At 55.7% G+C, this 17740-nt stretch overlaps 2 protein-coding genes across 16 annotated transcripts in view; one reads left to right on the forward strand and one right to left on the reverse strand.

Moving 5' to 3' along the window:
- KCTD19 (potassium channel tetramerization domain containing 19) overlaps nucleotides 1-17740 on the reverse strand; it is a 55820-nt gene that overhangs the window by 13459 nt on the left and 24621 nt on the right. For 2 of the 14 annotated variants that reach the window (XM_067019361.1, XM_067019359.1), the window contains exons 8-12: nucleotides 17285-17388; nucleotides 16669-16811; nucleotides 16392-16475; nucleotides 15982-16096; nucleotides 14961-15588 (exon numbers count right to left, since the gene is read on the reverse strand). In XM_067019361.1, the coding sequence (XP_066875462.1) occupies nucleotides 14961-15588; nucleotides 15982-16096; nucleotides 16392-16475; nucleotides 16669-16811; nucleotides 17285-17388 (1074 nt within the window). Of the gene's footprint in view, nucleotides 1-10601; nucleotides 10854-11550; nucleotides 11889-12404; nucleotides 12616-12792; nucleotides 12985-14960; nucleotides 15589-15981; nucleotides 16097-16391; nucleotides 16476-16668; nucleotides 16812-17284; nucleotides 17389-17740 lie in introns of those variants that run through there. The other 12 variants (XM_067019351.1, XM_067019350.1, XM_067019353.1 and 9 more) reach the window with 12 other exon arrangements.
- PLEKHG4 (pleckstrin homology and RhoGEF domain containing G4) lies at nucleotides 3188-10631 on the forward strand. Of its 2 annotated transcripts, none has more exons than XM_059044466.2 (21): nucleotides 3188-3717; nucleotides 3859-3954; nucleotides 4030-4153; nucleotides 4243-4336; nucleotides 4435-4509; nucleotides 4594-4710; nucleotides 4868-4966; nucleotides 5060-5208; nucleotides 5360-5498; nucleotides 5593-5709; nucleotides 5883-6065; nucleotides 6316-6818; nucleotides 6894-7140; nucleotides 7863-7952; nucleotides 8037-8258; nucleotides 8351-8521; nucleotides 8596-8773; nucleotides 9125-9241; nucleotides 9387-9623; nucleotides 9711-9826; nucleotides 9985-10631. In XM_059044466.2, exons 1-21 carry the CDS (start codon nucleotides 3213-3215, stop codon nucleotides 10042-10044), a joined length of 3639 nt encoding a protein of 1212 aa, XP_058900449.1. In that variant the 5' UTR covers nucleotides 3188-3212; the 3' UTR covers nucleotides 10045-10631. The 2 variants fall into 2 exon arrangements, with proteins under 2 accessions (XP_058900449.1, XP_058900448.1); XM_059044465.2 differs by having other exon boundaries at nucleotides 9998-10060.

Here is a 17740-nt window from a genome sequence, read left to right on the forward strand (position 1 = left end):
AGTACTAAAAAGGGTATGCAAGGTTTGGGATGGAATGAGGGCAATGATTGTGGATCTCTTATCACTAGGCCCCCTGAGGCACAGAGCTCCCACTTCATTTTTGGTTGAGTCATGTTGGTAAGAAATGCAAAGCTGAGGGAAGGTTGGGGAAGGGGCAGGGGAGGGAGGTCCATCCGCATTTTATGATCTCAGTGGAAAAGGCTGCTGTGAGTAGATTTTGCTGCCAGGAGAGCCACAGAGATGGGCCCCGTGAGTCACCGTTCAGTCCTGCAAGCTCAGCCCACAGAGCCTGCTGTGGTCACTGGCACAGGCTGGCTCCAGGCCCAGCCCCCAGGGTTCCCCACTAGGCTCAGTTTGTCCCCATTTCTATCTGTATCTTTGCCATCCTGGGGCTGTGCATCCTGCAGCTCTTTGCCTCTTCTGTGTCCCTTTCAGACCGAGCCTCTGAATCAGTCTCCATTTGTGACACTGGTTTACATTTGGCTCATAAATGGAGAACCTCAGGAGAACAGGGGTAGTGCGACCAGTCTCAGGCACCCCTCAACATTTATTCCAGGCCCTGTGCTAGGTGCTAGAAGTATAGAAGTGGATAAAACACAGTCTCTGTCTTTGCAAAGCTTACAGCATACATTCTATGTGGAGTCAATAAACCAAAGCCTGGCCCTGCCACTGAATCAGTCTGTCTGTCTGCGCCCAGGGGTGCTGGGGTCAGTTATGGCCTGTGGCTTGAGGTCTCTCTTAGCACTGGAGGGGTACATGTGCCTGCCAGCAGGTCCAACCAGCTCTTAGGGGGCCTGGCTGGTGGGTGGCGGTGGGAGGACAGTGGGCAGCAGAAGGGGAGGGAGGGAGCCGGAGGCAGTGACTCAGTGGGGCGGCTCTAGGACAGCTGGGGACGGAGCCAAGGTTGGTCCTGATGCTCGCTGAAGCTAGAGGAGGGTGGGATGAGAGGGCCTGCTGGGGGTTGGGGAGGCAGCAGGACAACTCCATGGCTCCTCACTCACAGCCAGATCCCCTCATGAAGAAGGCTCCCAGGCAGCTGCTCTGAGAATCTGGACTTGGTGCTGACGTGGCAGCTGCAATGGTGGGGAGGGGAGGATTGCTATTGTTCCCTCTGTGCCTGCTTCTGATACCCAGGTTCCCTCCTCTGGCAGCCTCCCTGGGCTCATGAAGGAGGTGACTACCTTAGAGCCAGGGAAGCTACTGCACCCACTGCCCTCTCCCCACGAGGAACCAAGGGCCTGAGCATGTTATGGGGCACAATGTCTTCTTCTGACCACATAACCTACCTTCTTACAATCTTCCTACAAATTTGGGGGAGTGTCAGGCCAGGCCCACATGCCCCAAAGGGACTTCACACCTCAGAGCTGGGAGAGATCTCACAGGTCAACTGTCCAAGTGACTTTCACCAGTTCAGGGTCCCCCAACTGAGGATGAAATGAGGGGCAGGACACGAACACTGCCCAAGAGCTGGCAGCAAGTGGACCTTCGACATATAGGGCACTTCCTAGTTCTCGGGGCAATCCGAGGAAGAAAGAATGACTTTTTCTTTTCCTTTCTTTTTTTCTTTTTTTCTTTTTTTTTTTTTTACAGGTGAGTAAGATGAGGCTCAAAGAGAACTGAGTCGCTGGAGCTCATCCATCAGGTAAGTGGAAGAGCAGAGCTGGCCCTCTGGTTCCAGAATCCTGACCTCAGTCTCAGCCTCCTCGGTGGGATTTTGTGGGAGGGGTGTGGGACTGGGGAGGGAGTGCATATGAAAGAAGTGCAGGAACGCAAGCGCAAGCGAGTGGTGGGTCTGGGCCTGGCGGATTGGTGGATTCCGGCAGGTCTGGGTCAGCTCCCACCACAGAGCCCCCTCCCTGCCTCCTCCTTCCCTCTAACCCAAACAGCAGCCCATCATGGTATAATACAACCTGGCTCTGGGTGCCTGGGACTGAGGACTGGAAGGAAGATGGGGTCTGCAACGGAAGGGCTCCTCCCTTCCACCCTCCATGAAGATACCCCTACTGGCTGCCAGCAGCACCAAGCAGCTGGTCTGGGCTCAGGATTCCTAGGGGCCTCCTGGGCCCCTGGGCCCACACTTTTATTCTCCTGGCTGACAGGAACGAGTGCTCCTTGTCTTGCTGAGGGAGGCTGTGGTAGGGCTCCCAGCATCCTGCGTGCATTCAAGAGCAGAAGCGCCCCGTCCCCTCCGCCGCCACCCTGCAAGCCCCTTCCCTCAGCCCCAGGCGGACCCCTTGCTCACTCACCCTCGCGCACCTACGCCGCCTTCCCCAGCGGGGGAGCGCTTCCGGCGCTCTGAGCAGGCGCGGTGGGAAGGCCGTTGGTCGCTGCCCCAACCGGCGAACTGAGAAGCCAAGTCAAAGTCAGCGGGGGCTTGGGCGGCGGCTCGGGGGAAGGCGGTGAAGCTGAGGCGTCCGGGCCCGCGGGGGACGAGGGGGCGGATGGGCCGGGGGCGCTGCGAGAGCTCGCGTTTTCGCGCTTTCCGGCCAGCTCAGGCGGCTGCCGTCGGGCCTGACGGGGTGGGCTGTGGCTGCTTCCTCCGGCCCCCAGGGGGCGGTGCGGCGCGGCGCCCTATCCTCTGCCGCGCTCGTTCCCGCCCCCGCGGCCAGGAGGCGGCGCCCGTCAACGCCAGGCGCCGCGCCGTACCCGCCGTCGAGGCGGCGGTGTGGTACGTTCGAGGGCTCTGGCTGCCTGGCCTCCCGGATTCGGGGTTCCCCTCGGCGCGTACCCCGGGCGTGATTGCGGCGGGAGGGCGAGCGAGGGAGCGGGCGCACGAGTTCTCCGGTGGGGTGGGGGGGAGGCCAGGGTCGGCTGGGCCTATTAGAAAGCGAGCACGAGGCAGCGCCCCGCCCACCCCGTGAGCGTCCCACCTGCGCAGGCCCGCCCAGCGTGGCGGCAAGTGAGCGTTCGAGCTTGGGGCACTCCCGGCGAAGGCCCACGTGAGCGTGGACCCGCGAGCCGTGAGCTGGAGGGAGAGACACCGGCTCTTCTCCCCGCTCCTCAGGCCTGAACTGCGGCACTGACTGCGCTCCCTGAGCCGGGCACCAAGACTGGCACCTCCTACGACCTAGTGCCTTCTACCTGCATCACCCGCGTAGCCCTACCTGACCATCTTCAACCTGTTTCCTGGATGAGCTGAGGCCTCAGTTCACACCGAGGGCTTAGCCCCTCTGCCACTTGCCGGGAGCAGGCCCACCCTTAAGGAAGGGGCGATGGAAGGGCCCCTGGAGGATGGGGATGAGTCCTCAGCCTCCCAGGGCCACGCCACCGACTGGAGGTTTGCTGTGTGCAGTTTCAGAGATGCCTGGGATGAGGGGGAACCTGCTCCCCAGATGCAGGACCCCAATCCTCCGAGCCCACCAGCAGGGGCAGCCCAGGGGGAAGGGCTACAGGGCAGCCTTCTGCCTGGTGAGCTTCAGTCACCTCCAGGACAGAAGGTTGCACATGGGTCAGGGGATGGCCAGAGGGGCGTATTAGGAGGTTCCTCAGTCCAGAGGGAGGAACCAGCCTCCTCTGGAATGGAGATTCTCCTATGCCCAATGTCCTCCCACCTTAGTCTGGCACAGGGTGAGAATGACAGCCAAGGAGGAGGCTTGGCAGGGGACTCAGTTTCAGGCAGGGCAATGCCAATCCGCTTGGACCCTGAAGGGTTGGACAGTGACCCTGTGAACCTCGGAGATCTTTTATCTGAGCCATTGTCAGAGCTACTGGAGGCAGGTAAGGAAGGAAAGTCTTGGAAGGGACTGAGGGTACCTGGAGGTGGGGAGGCTTCTGACTCTACTCAGGCTAAAGCCCAAGTTCACATAGGGGTCTCTGGGTAAATGGCCCAATGTAGACCCAAGCATTTTCCTTCTCAAGATCCCAACGGATCCAGGCTCCTTAAGTCCACTGACTGCCTCCTAGCCCAAGACCTCGCCTGGGAGCTGCTTGCCAGTGGCCTGGCTGCCCTGCCAGGTAACTGGGAGACACTAGAGGCAGAAGAGGTGGGGTGACTTGATTGTGCAGGTGTTCACTGCCTTCTCTGCACAGGGACTCGGGATGTAGAAGGCCGGGCAGTGCTGCTTCTGAGTGCCCATAACCCGGCCTGGCTTCACCCCAAGTGCAGCAGCCATGAACTCATCCGCCTCCTGCTCTACCTGCGAAGCATCCCCAGGTTGGGGAGAGGAGGTTGGGGGACAGAACCTGAGCAAGGGAATGGGAGCATTGTGGAAATAGATACTGAACCAAAGCCTGCTCCTTTAGGCCCAAAGTACAGGCCCTGGGACTGACTGTGTTAGTGGACGCCCGAATTTGTTCCCCAGTCTCTTCTCTCTTCTGGGGGCTCAGCCAGCTGCAAGTGAGTACAGGATTATAGCTCTCCTCTTCCCACCGCCCCCCCCGGCCCCAGCCCTTTTTATAGGGTTGGGAGCAGGGCTGAGCTCAGATTCCTTGCAGGAAGCAGCCCCAGGGGCGGTGCACCAGGTGCTGCTAGTGGGAAAGATGCCTCAGGAGGTGCCTTCAGGGCTGCAGGTAGGGACTGAGCCATTTTGGCCAGGGTGGAGGTGGGGCGCTTCCCCAGCAGGCCCGAGTCCACTACACCTTCTTTTTCTGCAGTTAGAGCAGCTGTCTTCTCATCAGAGTCTACTGACCCACATCTCCACCTCGGGGTTGCCCACTTCACTAGGAGGTGGCCTGCCCTACTGCCACCAGGCCTGGCTGGGCTTCCGGATGGTCAGTGCACTGGGTGGGGCATAGGGTGGGTAGGCAGGCAATCTGGCCAGCAGAGGAGGCTTCCCTGGGCTGGCTTGAGCAGTGCAGTGGCCTGGGGTCCAAGATGCCTGGGACTAGCACTGTGCACTGCCCTGGTCATGCCTGCCTCTGCTCACAGCGTCTGGAAACCCTACTGCAGAGCTGCCAGGTGGTTTGTGCCCTGCTCCAGGGGGCCATTGAGAGCATGAAGGCTGTGCCCCAGCCCATGGAGTCTGGGGTGAGTGTCTCCTTTCAACACCTCCCCGAATGCTCCCTATCTTCTTTCTCTTCTCCCACGCACACCTCCACTGCCTGTTGCCCTTAATCACAGGAAGTCGGTCGGCTGCTGCAGCAGGCACGGGTCCTGATGCAGCATGTGCTAGACTCACCTCGGTTGGCATGGCTACAGTGCCAGGGAGGCTTGGAGCTGGCATGGCTGAAGCAGGAGGTTCCAGAGGTGACCCTGAGCCCAGACTACAGGTAGGTGCAAGCCCAGATCTTTCCCCAGCCCACCATATCCCATGCCAAGGACTCATGGCTGGCTCAGAACCAGCCAGGATTGTGGTCCTAGGACAGGGTGGAGTGTAGCTAGGCACTCAGCAGGGGTGCTAAGACAAGTACCATGTACCAGGCCTGCAGTGGACGAGGTTGAGGAGCTGTATGGTCGCGTGGATGGATTGCTGCACCAACTGACCCTGCAGAGTAACCAGCGAGTACAAGCATTGGAGTTGGTCCAGATGCTGGAGGCCCAGGAGGGCGAGCTGCACCAGGTGAGAACTATCCGCCTAAGTGGGCATCACCTTTAATCTCAAGCATCACCCCCACCCCACAGCAGCTCTCCTTTCTTTGTTTGTACTCCTCTAGATTGAAGTGTGGCTACAGCAGGTGGGTTGGCCAGCACTTGAGGAGCCAAGGGAACCCTCATTGGACATGCTGCTTCAGGCCCAAGGCCCTTTTCGGGACCTGGACCGAATTGCCCAGGTGAGCTTAGTTACTTGTTCATTGAGCACGGAGAGAGAGGGGAATGGGTTGGGGGTGGAGGGAAGGTCTTCACGAAGTGACTGATGAGGGCATGTAGACATCTGTGGAAAAGATCTGGGCTCGTGGGCTGCACTACCAGGCCCGGGCTTGCTGAGCCCAGTCTCTGTCTCCAGGAGCAGGTCAAGCGAGGGGAGAAACTTCTGCAGCCGCTGGTTGGCTGGGATGTGGCTGAACTGGGCCCCTCTGGGGCCCGCTTTCTGACCCTGCAAGCCCAGTTGACCGACTTCTGTAGGGCTTTAGCCCAGCGGCGGCAGCGGCTGGCAGATGCTGAGAGGTTGTTGCAGTTCTTCAAGCAGGTGGGTGAGGGGTCCCATCCCTGGCTCCAGGTGGTCAGTGAAGCCAGGGGGGTGGCTGCTCAGCTCTACGACAGCTTGAGCTTTGTTGTATACCTTGCCTGTTTTCTCTTCTTCAGACTGACCCCAAAATCCTACCACTGAGAATGCAGCCTGGGGCCAGCATTCTGTGGGGATGGGGGGAGGTAGAGGAGAAGGCTCAGCAGTCTTGGTGGGATCCTTCCTCAATGCCTATCTGGCCTTGATGTTGCAGGCTTTGATGTGGGCTGAGGAGGGGCAGCGGGTGTTGGCAGAGCTGGAACAGGAACGCCCAGGGGTTGTGCTGCAACGGCTGCAGCTGCATTGGACCAAGCATCCTGATTTGCCTCCTGCCCACTTCCGAAAGATGTGGGCTCTAGCCACAGGGCTGGGATCTGAGGGTATCCGCCAGGAGTGCCGCTGGGCCTGGGCGCGGTGCCAGGACACCTGGCTGGCCCTGGACCAGAAATTGGAAGCTGCTCTAAAGCCACCACTGACAGGTAGCACAGCTAGCTTGTGTGTCAGCCGGGTACTGGCTGTACCTGCTACCCCTCCCCTGAGGAAAGCATACAGCCTTGATCGGAACCTGGGACTGAGTCTCCGAGAATCTGCCCACCACTGCCACCGTGAGGCCGTTGTGGCTGCCTGCCACAGACCAGAGGCTGGAGTTGGTGCCCAGTCAGGGTCATGCCCCACCATACCTCCACCAGGTAGCTGTGAACCCAGGAGTCCCAACAGGTAGGCAGTGAGCAGGGCGGGGAGGGCAGTGTGGCAGGGCAGATGTCTTAGGTCCTAATTCCACCTACCTGGTAGACTCCAGCTGGTGCTGGCGGAGATGGTGGCTACAGAGCGGGAGTATGTCCACGCTCTTGACTACACCATGGAGAACTACTTCCCCGAGCTGGATCGCCCTGATGTGCCCCAGGGCCTCCGTGGCCAGCGCGCCCGCCTCTTTGGCAACCTGGAGAAGCTGCGGGACTTCCACCGCCATTTCTTCTTGCGTGAGCTGGAGGCCTGTACCCAGCACCCACCCCGGGTGGCCTATGCCTTCCTGCGCCACGTAAGCCCCACAGGCCGCACAGGCCCTGGCTGATTCTGCCACATTCAACAGAGAGCTATTGGGCATGTGCTTGGGGTCAGGCCCTATGATGGGTACAGCTATGAGCAGGACCAATCGGTCCCTGTTTTTCAGGGTGCTTTTAGTTTAGCAGAGGAGACATAAAAGTAAAAAAGATAATTCCATATTATAGTTGAGGTTAGGAGGGAAAAAATAGGATAGATAGGTGATTGTGAGTTAGCAGCAAGGCAGAGGTATCCCCTTTAGAGAGAGCAGTTAGAGAGGCCGCTTAGAGGAGCTGGTGTTTGAGCTAAGGCCAGAGGGAGGGGCTGCAGTCAGAGCATTCCATCCAGAGGAAAGATCAAGTGCAAAGCCCTGGGCAGGAAAGATGCCCAGTGGTCAAGGAAGAGAGAAGTCAGTGTAGCATAGTGTAGTGAGCAAGAGAAGGGGTAGTCCGAGGTGAGGTGACATTAGAGCACTGCCCTTAGAGCAGTGGGAGCAGCAGAGATGTATGCAGGACTTCTTCCCCAGAGGGCCTGAGGGCAAGCCCCTCTCCGCACAGTGCCTCTTGCCAGATCACCTGTCATTCAAAGCAGGGCACATTGGCTCTGTGTGGGGAGGCCTCTTTGGGACCTTTAGGCATTTGGGTCCTCCCAAACTGAGAGTGGTTTGGCCCCCTTGGATGCTGGCCCATTTGCACCAGACCAAGCTGTGTATCTTTGCAGAGGGTGCAGTTTGGGATGTATGCACTCTACAGCAAGAATAAACCATGCTCCGATGCCCTGATGACCAGCTATGGTCACATCTTTTTCAGGGTAGGTGAGCCTGAGACTGTAGTGGGAGGGGGAGATGGAGCAAATAACCTGAAGCTCCCTGACGGTCTCTTACGCACCTGGCAGGACAAGCAGCAAGCACTGGGGGACCACTTGGACTTGGCTTCCTATCTGCTGAAACCCATCCAGCGCATGAGCAAGTATACACTGCTGCTGCAGGAGCTGGCACGGGCCTGCGGGGTGACCGTGCCAGAGTTGAGTGCCCTGCGGGCTGCCCAGAGCCTTGTGCGCTTCCAGCTGCGACACGGCAATGACTTGCTAGCCATGGATGCCATCCAGGGCTGTGACGTGAGTCATCGCAGGCTGTGGTGGGCAGGGGCAGTGGGTGTGAAGGGAGGGGGCAGGAGAGGCTGGGAACCCATTGGGCCCCAACTTGGCAGGTAAACCTCAAGGAACAGGGGCAGTTGGTCCGACAGGATGAGTTCACAGTGCGCTCTGGGCGCCACAAGTCCCTGCGTCGTGTTTTCCTCTTTGAGGAGCTGTTGCTTTTCAGCAAGCCTCGCCGAGGACCCAAAGGCATCGACACATTTGCCTACAAGCGGTCCTTCAAGGTAGGCCCACCCAACCCCTCCCTCTGCCCCCTGCGCCCCCAGTGCCTCACTAAGCTCCTTTCCTGGCCACACAGATGGCAGACCTTGGCCTCACTGAGTGCTGTGGGGATAGCAACCTGCGCTTTGAGATCTGGTTTCGCCGTTGCAAGGCCAGGGACACTTTTGTGCTACAAGCTGCCAGCTTGGCCACGAAGCAGGCTTGGACAGCTGACATCTCCCGCCTGCTCTGGAGGCAGGCTGTCCACAACAAGGGTGGGTCCCTGCCCCAATGCTTATGTCATCCCAGAGGGGCCCCAAGGAGGGCCTAGGGACCTGGAAATACTTGGGAGGGTGGGAAAGGTCCCTCAGTAGCAGCCAGCGCAGGGGAAAGAACTCCAAAGTCAGGCAGTCCTGCAATCAGTCTCAGACTGTGCAGACAGTATTAACCTCTGAGTGTTAGAGGCCTCATCTTTAAAAGGAGAATTATGAATTATGACACCTCATAGGATTATTGGGAAAGGCTCAGCGCACAGGACAATCTGCAGGCTGTGGTGTACAGGAGAGACTAAGGGGTAAGAGTGATAAAGGGCTGGGCTGATGTCCAGATGTCCACTCTCCACCCAGAAGTGCGCATGGCTGAGATGGTGTCCTTGGGTGTGGGGAACAAGGCCTTCCAGGACATCGCCCCCAGCAAAGAAGCTATCAACGACCGCACCGTCAACTATATCCTGAAGTGCCAAGGTAGCAGGCAGGCTGCAGGGGTTGGGGTGAGGAGAGCTGCACAGGCGGCAACATGGACCTCTGTCAGCCCTAGCCTGCGTTCCCCTCAGGACCTTGGCCCACCTGGGCTCTGGCCTGTCCCAACCTGACCCTCTTTCTCATACAGAAGTTCGCTCTCGGGCCTCCATTGCTGTGGCCCCATTTGACTATGACAGCCCTTACCTGGGGGCCTCAAGCTCCCCTTCTGGAGACCCTGCTTCTTGCTCTGTACTGGGGTCCCTCAACCTGCATCTGTACAGAGACCCAGCTGTTCTGGGCTTCCGCTGGCCCCTGTATTCCACCAGCTTCCCAGAGGAAGCAGTACTGGAGACTGAAGCTGAGCTGGGCAGCCAGCCATCTTTGAGTAGGTCTGGGCTTGGCCAGAGGCAGGAGGGCATGGCTTGGGGTCTGGGCCTCCTCTGCTGACAGCTTACCCAGTCTCCCTTCTTAGCTCCTGAGGACTCAGAGGTCTCCTCCCAGTGCCCGTCAGCCAGTGGCTCAAGTGGCTCGGAGAGCAGCTGTGTGTCAGGGCAGGCCCTGGGCAGGGGCCTGGAGGACTTGTCCTATGTGAGTTCCATTTAGCCTTATACCCACCAGCCCTTTCTCAGCCCTGCCTGGGCCTATGGCTGCCTTGCTTTTAGGTGGAAATGGGGTTGGTAGGTCAGAGCCATTCCTCAGAGAGCCCACCTGGACCCCGAGCCAGGGAAGTACATGTTCATGCCTAGCTTTGCACCACAGGTCTGAGCCTGGGCTTGAAGGTGGGCAGTGGAACCAGGAGTTGCTAGATCCAAGGAACATCACCTCTCTTCGGGATCTGCTATGACCAGGCCATGGGTGGCACCTGGGTCACCTCCAGTCCACATGCACAGCCCTGTCGACTACCCTTTCTGATGTCTGTGTCATTGGACAGATCAGCAGGGACCTCTCCAGCGGATGCTGGTTGCAGAGCCTAAATGAGCACCCTGATTCTGGGCCCCTGGCCTCATGTCCCCTTCTGTCCCCATCTCCAGCTCCCACCGCAGTTGTTCCCACCCAGAACAGAGGGTGGATGTTTGTTTCTATGCTGTAGGCTGGTGGGACATCTAGTGACTGGGCTGCCCCACCCCTCAGTAGGAATACAGGTGGGTTCCTAGCCACTGCTTCCCAACCCCTGATCTCAAAGCCAAGCTCATCCCTGTTGGAGTCTTACTCTTGCCTGCCCTGGCTCTCCAGGCCTAGCCCCTTCTTTCCTGGGTCAGTTTGGTTATATTGATTCAAAGCTTTTTGAATAGCTTTCAGTTTAAGATTATTTCACTGGTTGTAAGGTCTTTGGTGTCTCAGAGATGGAGTCCAGACCCTTGACTTGTGATTTATTCTTTGTTTATAATAAAAAATAAACTAACACACCCTTCGATGGGCACACACATTCTGGGGACATCCCCGGTTAAAATGAACCTTGGCGATGGGATGGGGTGTTTGTGGGGCAGCTTCTCTGGGCAACTTAGCTATCTTGTAAATACTTGCTCAGGAGAGAGTAAGAGACAGACCTCGACAGGCCCCTCTGGATGAGCAGGTCCACACAGCGGCCATATTTCCTGGCGAAAGGCAGCGTGAGCTGGAAGGAAAAGGCTGGTCTTAATTCCTGACTTCCTGGCTGGTTGCTTACTCTGGCTGTGTGGATGGGGTCCTCCTATCTGGGTGGGGGCAGGGTCAAGGCAAGGCCACTTGATGCTGTTGAGCTCACTTCTGCCTAAAGGCATCTCACAGATGTGAGATGTGGTTTGGAGTGGCTACCAGGGAACACAACAGAATGAATAGAGGGCCAAAAGTGCATGTTTCCTGCCACTGGTTTTCCACTTTCTAGTCGTAGATGCTGACTTCACTTTCCATTCAATAGACTAGGCAGAGGATAGTAACTTGGCACTTTTGTGTTTATAGTGAAAGGTGTTATAGTAATGTACTTGATGACAGAAATGCCAGATTAATGAAAAATTAGCTAAATCTTTTTTACCTACAATGTTAAAAATGTGAATCCTAAAATTATTGTAAGGAATCAAAAAACAAAAACCTGAGTCATTCCTTTGCCCTTATTGAACATTTTCCTTTTCTTTGTAAAAACTGCTTTAAAGCAGCTTAAGTGTTAAAGGAATGTACAAAAGTATTGACATCATGGCTGAGTAGGTGAAGTTGGTATCAGTCATTGAAAACATCTATCTGACTCCCAATAGTTTCTCTGATTTCAGCACCCCAAAACCTTGAGCTCTTAAGATGTGCTTCCCTGAGTATAGTCAGGGTTGTTAGTGATGAAGGCTAAATTGGTAACGTGGGAGGAAAACTACAAAAACCAGTGGCCTGGATACTGCTTTTTGACCACTCTAGACAGGTTAATTTCATCCATTGTTCCTCCCTCCCTGGGACCAGGGACTAGAGGTCTAGTTGCCTGTCTAGCCTTCTGGGCAGCACTGGCCTGGCCCTCATGCAGCAAGACAGTGTCCATCTGAGGCATCTGGAGGGTCGCCATTCCCAGTGGGGTGCAGGTGGCCCTCACCTCCACCCAGCTGTACAGATGTTCCTGGGTGTACCGGTCACCCTTGAAGCCAGTGATGGCCAGCAAGTCCACCACAAACTGCTTGGGGCTGATGTTCAGGGTCTGCCAGAAGAGCCCACAGTCAGGCAGGGCTGGGGGCAACAGTGTGACACACATTTGCTCCCAGCCCCTCAGAGTGGGATGCAGAGCAGGGGCTTCCCTGGGCCTGCAGGAGCCGCAGAGGTCAGAGGATACTGTCACTTCAAACTGCCTCTTGGGGGCTTCCCTGGTGGCGCAGTGGTTGAGAATCCACCTGCCAATGCAGGGGAAACGGGTTTGTGCCCCGGTCCGGGAAGATCCTACATGCCATGGAGCGGCTGGGCCTGTGAGCCATGGCCACTGAGCCTGCGCATCCGGAGCCTGTGCTCCGCAATGGGAGAGGCCACGACAGTGAGAGGCCCACGTACCGCAAAACAAAAACAAAACAAAACAAAACAAAAAAACCAAACTGCCTCTTGGCCAAGGCTCGGCCCAGGTGCTGCTGCCCTGTCTCCCTGTCCCTGCCCTTCTGCCCCTGACCTCTTCCCCTTACTCCTCCGACCCCATCTTGGCTTGCTTCCTTTTGCCTTGCCCACTTACTGTGGAGGCAAGGGGACAGTGGAGAAGTAACAGGGCCTGAGGCCTATCACACGTACCCACAGCCGGTTGGCCAGGGAGACCACCTTGGCTGTGATGGCTTTGGGGTCCTTTTGCCTGATGGAATCCAGAATGATGTCAGTCAGGAAGCGGTGACATTTCTGCGCGTAAAACATCTCTTCCCAGGACAGAGAGAAACTCAGGAAAGTCACTTCTATGGAGGAGAGAGTGGATGTGGCCACATCTGCCATGGCTAGAGCCTTAGAGCCAGCCCGGAGTAAGGGGGAGGTGTAGGGCTTCCAAGGGAGACTGTATCCCTGAAGTACCCTGGGTGGGGGCTCAGGCATCTCCGCAAGGAAGTGCAGGGACAGGCATGGCTCCAGAGCCTTACCTCGGGGCTGGGGGCTGGCTGTGGGTGGCATGTGCCTGAGGTTGTCCATCTGTGTGGTATAGATGATGCTGTCCTCAAAGAACATGCAGGAGCCATCACTACCCACCACGGGGGGGTGGGTCACTTTGAGGATGACCCCTGTGCTGTCCACCTCACTGGCCTCAGGCAGAGACTGCTCAGGGGCAGGACTTTCTGTGAAAACAACATGGGGAGAGGGCTCTCCTTAAGCCACCTCAGAGCCCAAGCAGGGAGGAGACCTCTGGCAACAGACCAGTACAGTCAGTCACAAGTCTTTGCCTCCAGCTTCTCAGAAGTGGTACCCTGGGCTGGTAGGGGCATTTTCTGGCTCTCCTCTCTCCACTACCCTTGAATCACTGCAAGCCAAATCCTGAATTTCAGAACTCCAAGGAACTTTCCAAATCCTCTGTTGAACTAGGACTGGTAGTAAATAGAGCTGATAACAACCCAGCTGGGGACTGGAAATCTTTGTAAAATTATGAGAGGAGCTTCTGTGGGGAGTTGCTGATGCATGTCCACTCTGAAGAATATGCTTGAGGGACTTCCCTGGTGGCACAGTGGTTAAGAATCTGCCTGCCAATGCAGGGGACACAGGTTTGATCCCTGCTCCGGGAAGATCCCATGTGCCACAGAGCAACTAAGCCCATGTGCCACAACTACCGCACCTGCGCTCTAGAGCCCTCGAGCCACAACTACTGAAGCGCACGTGCCTAGAGCCCGTGCCCTGCAACAAGAGAAGCCACCGCAATGAGAAGCCTACGCACTGCAACAAAGAGTAGCCCCCCCTTGCCACAACTAGAGAAAGCCCGTGCACACCAACGCAGCCAAAAATAAATAAATTTATTAAAAAAAAAAAGAATCCGCCTGCGCATGCAGGGGACATGGGTTCAATCCCTGTTCTGGGAAGATCCCACATGCCGCAGAGCAGCTAAGCCCGTGCGCCACAACTACTAAGCCTGTGCTCTAGAGCCCTCAAGCCACAACTACTGAGCCCGCGTGCTGCAATTCCTGAAGCCCACAGGCCTAGAGCCCATGCTCCACAACAAGAGAAGCCGCCGCAATGAGAAGCCTGCACACTGCAATTGAGAGTAGCCCCTGCTTGCCGCAACTAGAGAAAGCCCGTGTGCAGCAACGAAGACCAGTGCAGCCAAAAATAAAACAAATTAATTTTTAAAAATATGCTTGAGAAACCAACTTGGGGCTCACAGGTGGGGCCCAAGAAGACCCCTCCAAGCAGGGCCCAAGCCACTAAAAGGGAAAATGACAGAATACTGTAGGAAGGACTTTGAAGGAGCAGAGGAAACAGTCCATCATAGCAGTTCTCAGCTCACTTCCTGGGCTGCTCCACACTTCCCCACCACACACACACCTGTCTATTCAGCCCGGTCCCCATATACCCTCCTGTCTTCTGGACTCCTCTCCTTGGATGTCCATCAGTACCTCATATGCAATGTGTCCTCTTCCCCAAGTCCTACTCCTTCTCTTGTCCTTCCTGCCTCAGTAATCATCCACTGCCTTGCAATCACCCAAACCAGAAACCTGCCCCCTGCTTGGCCTGATACTTTCCTGCTTCTTCCAACTGCCTAACTTGTTTCATCTAGCATGATCTTGGCATTTCTAACATGTATTCTCCTGCTGCTGCATTTCCTCTGCCCTGGAACAAACTTTCTAAATGCACACCTGACTGCTTGCTTCCTTGTTTAGAATGCTTCAGTGGCTCTCCACTCCTCTTAGGATCAGAACAAACTGCTAGGTCCTGAACCTGACCCACAAGACCTGTCCTGATTTCCTTATGTCTTCAGCCTTATCTCTTTATCACTTCATGTGAAGCCTGGTCTCCAGCTGCTAGACCCATGACTTGTGTTTCCTCAAGCACCCAAGGTTTCTCCTTCTTTCCCCTGATGACTCCTCAGCCCCCAACCCTTCTCTGTGCTCCTATCACTTTATAGGCACTTCCTCCCATATGCCTCAAGTAGTTTCTCAAGCCCCCAAGTCATACCAGTGTGCCTGTCATTTCTGGGTCTTCTGCTTGGCATCAGTGAATGCAGAGCTCTAGTCCCCCTTAATCACTGACTCGCTCTGTGGTCTTGGCCAAGGTTTGCCTTCTCTGTTGTAAATGAGAATTAAGTCAAGGATGGGACAGGACTCACCTCTCTCCTTTGGCCTCCGCTTGCCCCAGTCCTTCAAGGTGACAGCTCTTTTCATGGGGAAATATGGCTTAAAGGTTGGCTCTGGCCCCTTGTCTTTGGTTCCAGCTCCAGCCCTTGCCTGTGGGCTTGGGTCCTTCTCTGAGGCTGTGTAATGGCCTTTCCAGGAAGCTGAGGTGCTGGGCTGGGAAACAGCCTCACTTCCTGAGGGGAGCTGCAGGGTGGCTTCCTCCAAGGAGCTGCTCCGGGAGGCTGGCAGTGGCTGGAATTCCCATTGTTTGCAATTGTCCATGTCCCATTCCCTTACCAGGGAGGTGAGTTTTTGCATGGGGGTGACCGGAGGGTCTTTGCTTTCAGATTTCTGTGTGAGGTTGACTGTGGTACACTTCTTCTTGGGAGGACTCTCAGTGTGGGCCCCCCATTGTCTAGGGTTGGCACATAGCCCAGGACGGTGTGAGTATGTGCTGGGATTACCCACCCTCTTGGCATCTCGGCATAGGGACACCTGGATTGTCCGGAAGTACTGCTCAGCCTCCTCTATCTGGCTGGACCTGGCCAGGGTCCCCTTGGCCTTGTTCCGTGGAGTCCTGTCATTGCAGTCTTGGAACTCCATGGGCATGCAAGCTGTGGTCTGGAGAGGGAGGGCACAGCAGCTCTGGGCATTTTGTGCTTCCACATCGAAGCCTTACCCAAGATCTCATAAGCTGGGTCTCTAAGACTTCACTTGCTTATCCAGAACAATCCCATCCCCCACATGGGTCTTACATTTGAGATTTGCTCAGTCTGAGTGGGGGTGGTACAAGCCCAGGGTCCTTTCACACGCCAAAGGGACATATCATCCCAAGCCACATACAGCCAGCATTTCCTTGTGTCTCCCTCAAGGTTCAGAAACCAGTCACTGTGCCAGGAGCCATGTAGGCCCGGCTCTTTCATTTTGCCATACCCCTCAGTAGCCGTCTGCCCTCTGAGCCCTGTGCTGGTGCTCTTTCAGGACAACACCAAACCAAAGAATGCTGGGACTTACTTCTTTGGCATCTCTACTGAACTCCACCAGTGACCCTGGCCCTTCTGTCACCACGTGCAGCCTTCTGATGGGAAAAACTTCTTCATTTCCAGATTCTTTCTCCTGGATCCATGACCTGCAGACTCCAAGAGGGTTTAGTTAGTAAGCAGAAGCTTCCACTAGTCCATCGACCAGTTCTACCCTTTGGCTGGGAGTTAACTCTAGACAGCAGGGGAGAAGGGGCTTTAAAGGGTTTTGCTTAGGTCCCTGCCCAAACCTGGATGGGGGACCATCCAGGATTGGATGGTCTGCTCCACCCCCAAACCCTAAGGAGAACAGGTCCTGCTGGGAGGTGAGACTTAGGACAGGATTCCCAAGAGGAATATAAAGGTTCAAACTTTAGAACATGGTGTCAGGAGCAGTTTCCTTACTTGTATGCCTCAGATTGGATAAGGGCTTCTGAGAGGGATGGGATGTGGTATTCCTCCACCTCCTGGCAGAGGAGGGGCCATTCCCTGCAAATGACAAGGAGATGTCGCACTGGGCATCTGGAGTGGGAGTGTGGGTGGGTTTATAAGCCAACAGAGCTGCTGCCTTGAACAGCAGTTCACATGTTGGAATAATATAAACTCCCTGAAGGCTACAAACTCAAATTTCCTTCTTGAAGAGGGATGGGGTTTCATTATATGATTTCTTTCCTTCACTCACTTAAATTCAGATGGTAAAAATAGTTTTCCAAGTCTCAGGAAGTTGAGAATGTGTCGAAACATTTGGCCATCCCCGTGGATCAGCAGGGTCTGTCCATATGTGATCCAGTACACTCTCTGAGGATTGGACAGCAGTTCTGGATACTGCAAAGGGTTGGACACCAGTCTCTTGTTAGTCTGTTAAAGGGCTACGTCCTTATTAAGGGGCAGGTCAGCCTTCTCTTCGTTTTCCTAACCATTCTAGAGCAGAGGCTTTGGGATTTCCATCTCCCTATCTTGTTGGCCACAAGGAGCCATAATGAGGAGCAGAGCATCTAGGGAGAAGCACATAATCTCTGCTTCAAGTTTTGCTGGCTCCTAGACCACTCTCTTGAGGCATCTGGAACCTCACCCTATGTCCTGCTCAGTCCAGGTGCCTCAGACTGGCCTCATCCCTACCCAAACTCCTAAAGGCCTTCCCAGAATGCTGCTCATACAATAAAAGCACTTTGGGCCATGGAGCAGAGGGAAGGTCCTTGTTTTAATCAAGTGCTGAAGGCTGTGTGAGAGTCAGGTGACAGATTCTTCTCAGCTGCAGAAGCCAAAAGGAGAGGAGGGCAGCCTCAGGCCAGCGGTACCTTCAGCAGGGTCTGCAGGGTGGTTGCATACCAGTGGCTTCCAACATAAACTTTGATGATCTGTTGGGGGGAATACACAGTGATTTCTGCCGTCCACTCCTCATCTAAGGAAACCAATGAGAGGGAACACATCACATGGCCAGAAGGGAAATTAGGTAGGGCATTTTGTCCATTACATGTTAAGACACAATAAGACACAATATCTTCATCAGTCATAGTCTGTTGCCTAGTCTGAGAAGCAGCAGAAATCCCTGACATCAACCTTTTCTGCTCCTCAGGGCTTCCCTGTGGCTCACCATATGGTTTCCTGGGTGTCAAGTTGGGTTTAGAACAGCAGCTTGGAGGGTCAGCTGGTGACTCTGGGTTGGGGGAGGGCCACCAACCCCAAGGGCACTGCTGTTCTTCCCCTGGCCCACCTCTCCCAAGAAAGCTTGGCTGATGTACCTTTCTATCTAC

The sequence above is a fragment of the Kogia breviceps genome, chromosome 18, assembly GCF_026419965.1.
Source record: "Kogia breviceps isolate mKogBre1 chromosome 18, mKogBre1 haplotype 1, whole genome shotgun sequence".
NCBI classification, from domain to species: domain Eukaryota; kingdom Metazoa; phylum Chordata; class Mammalia; order Artiodactyla; family Physeteridae; genus Kogia; species Kogia breviceps.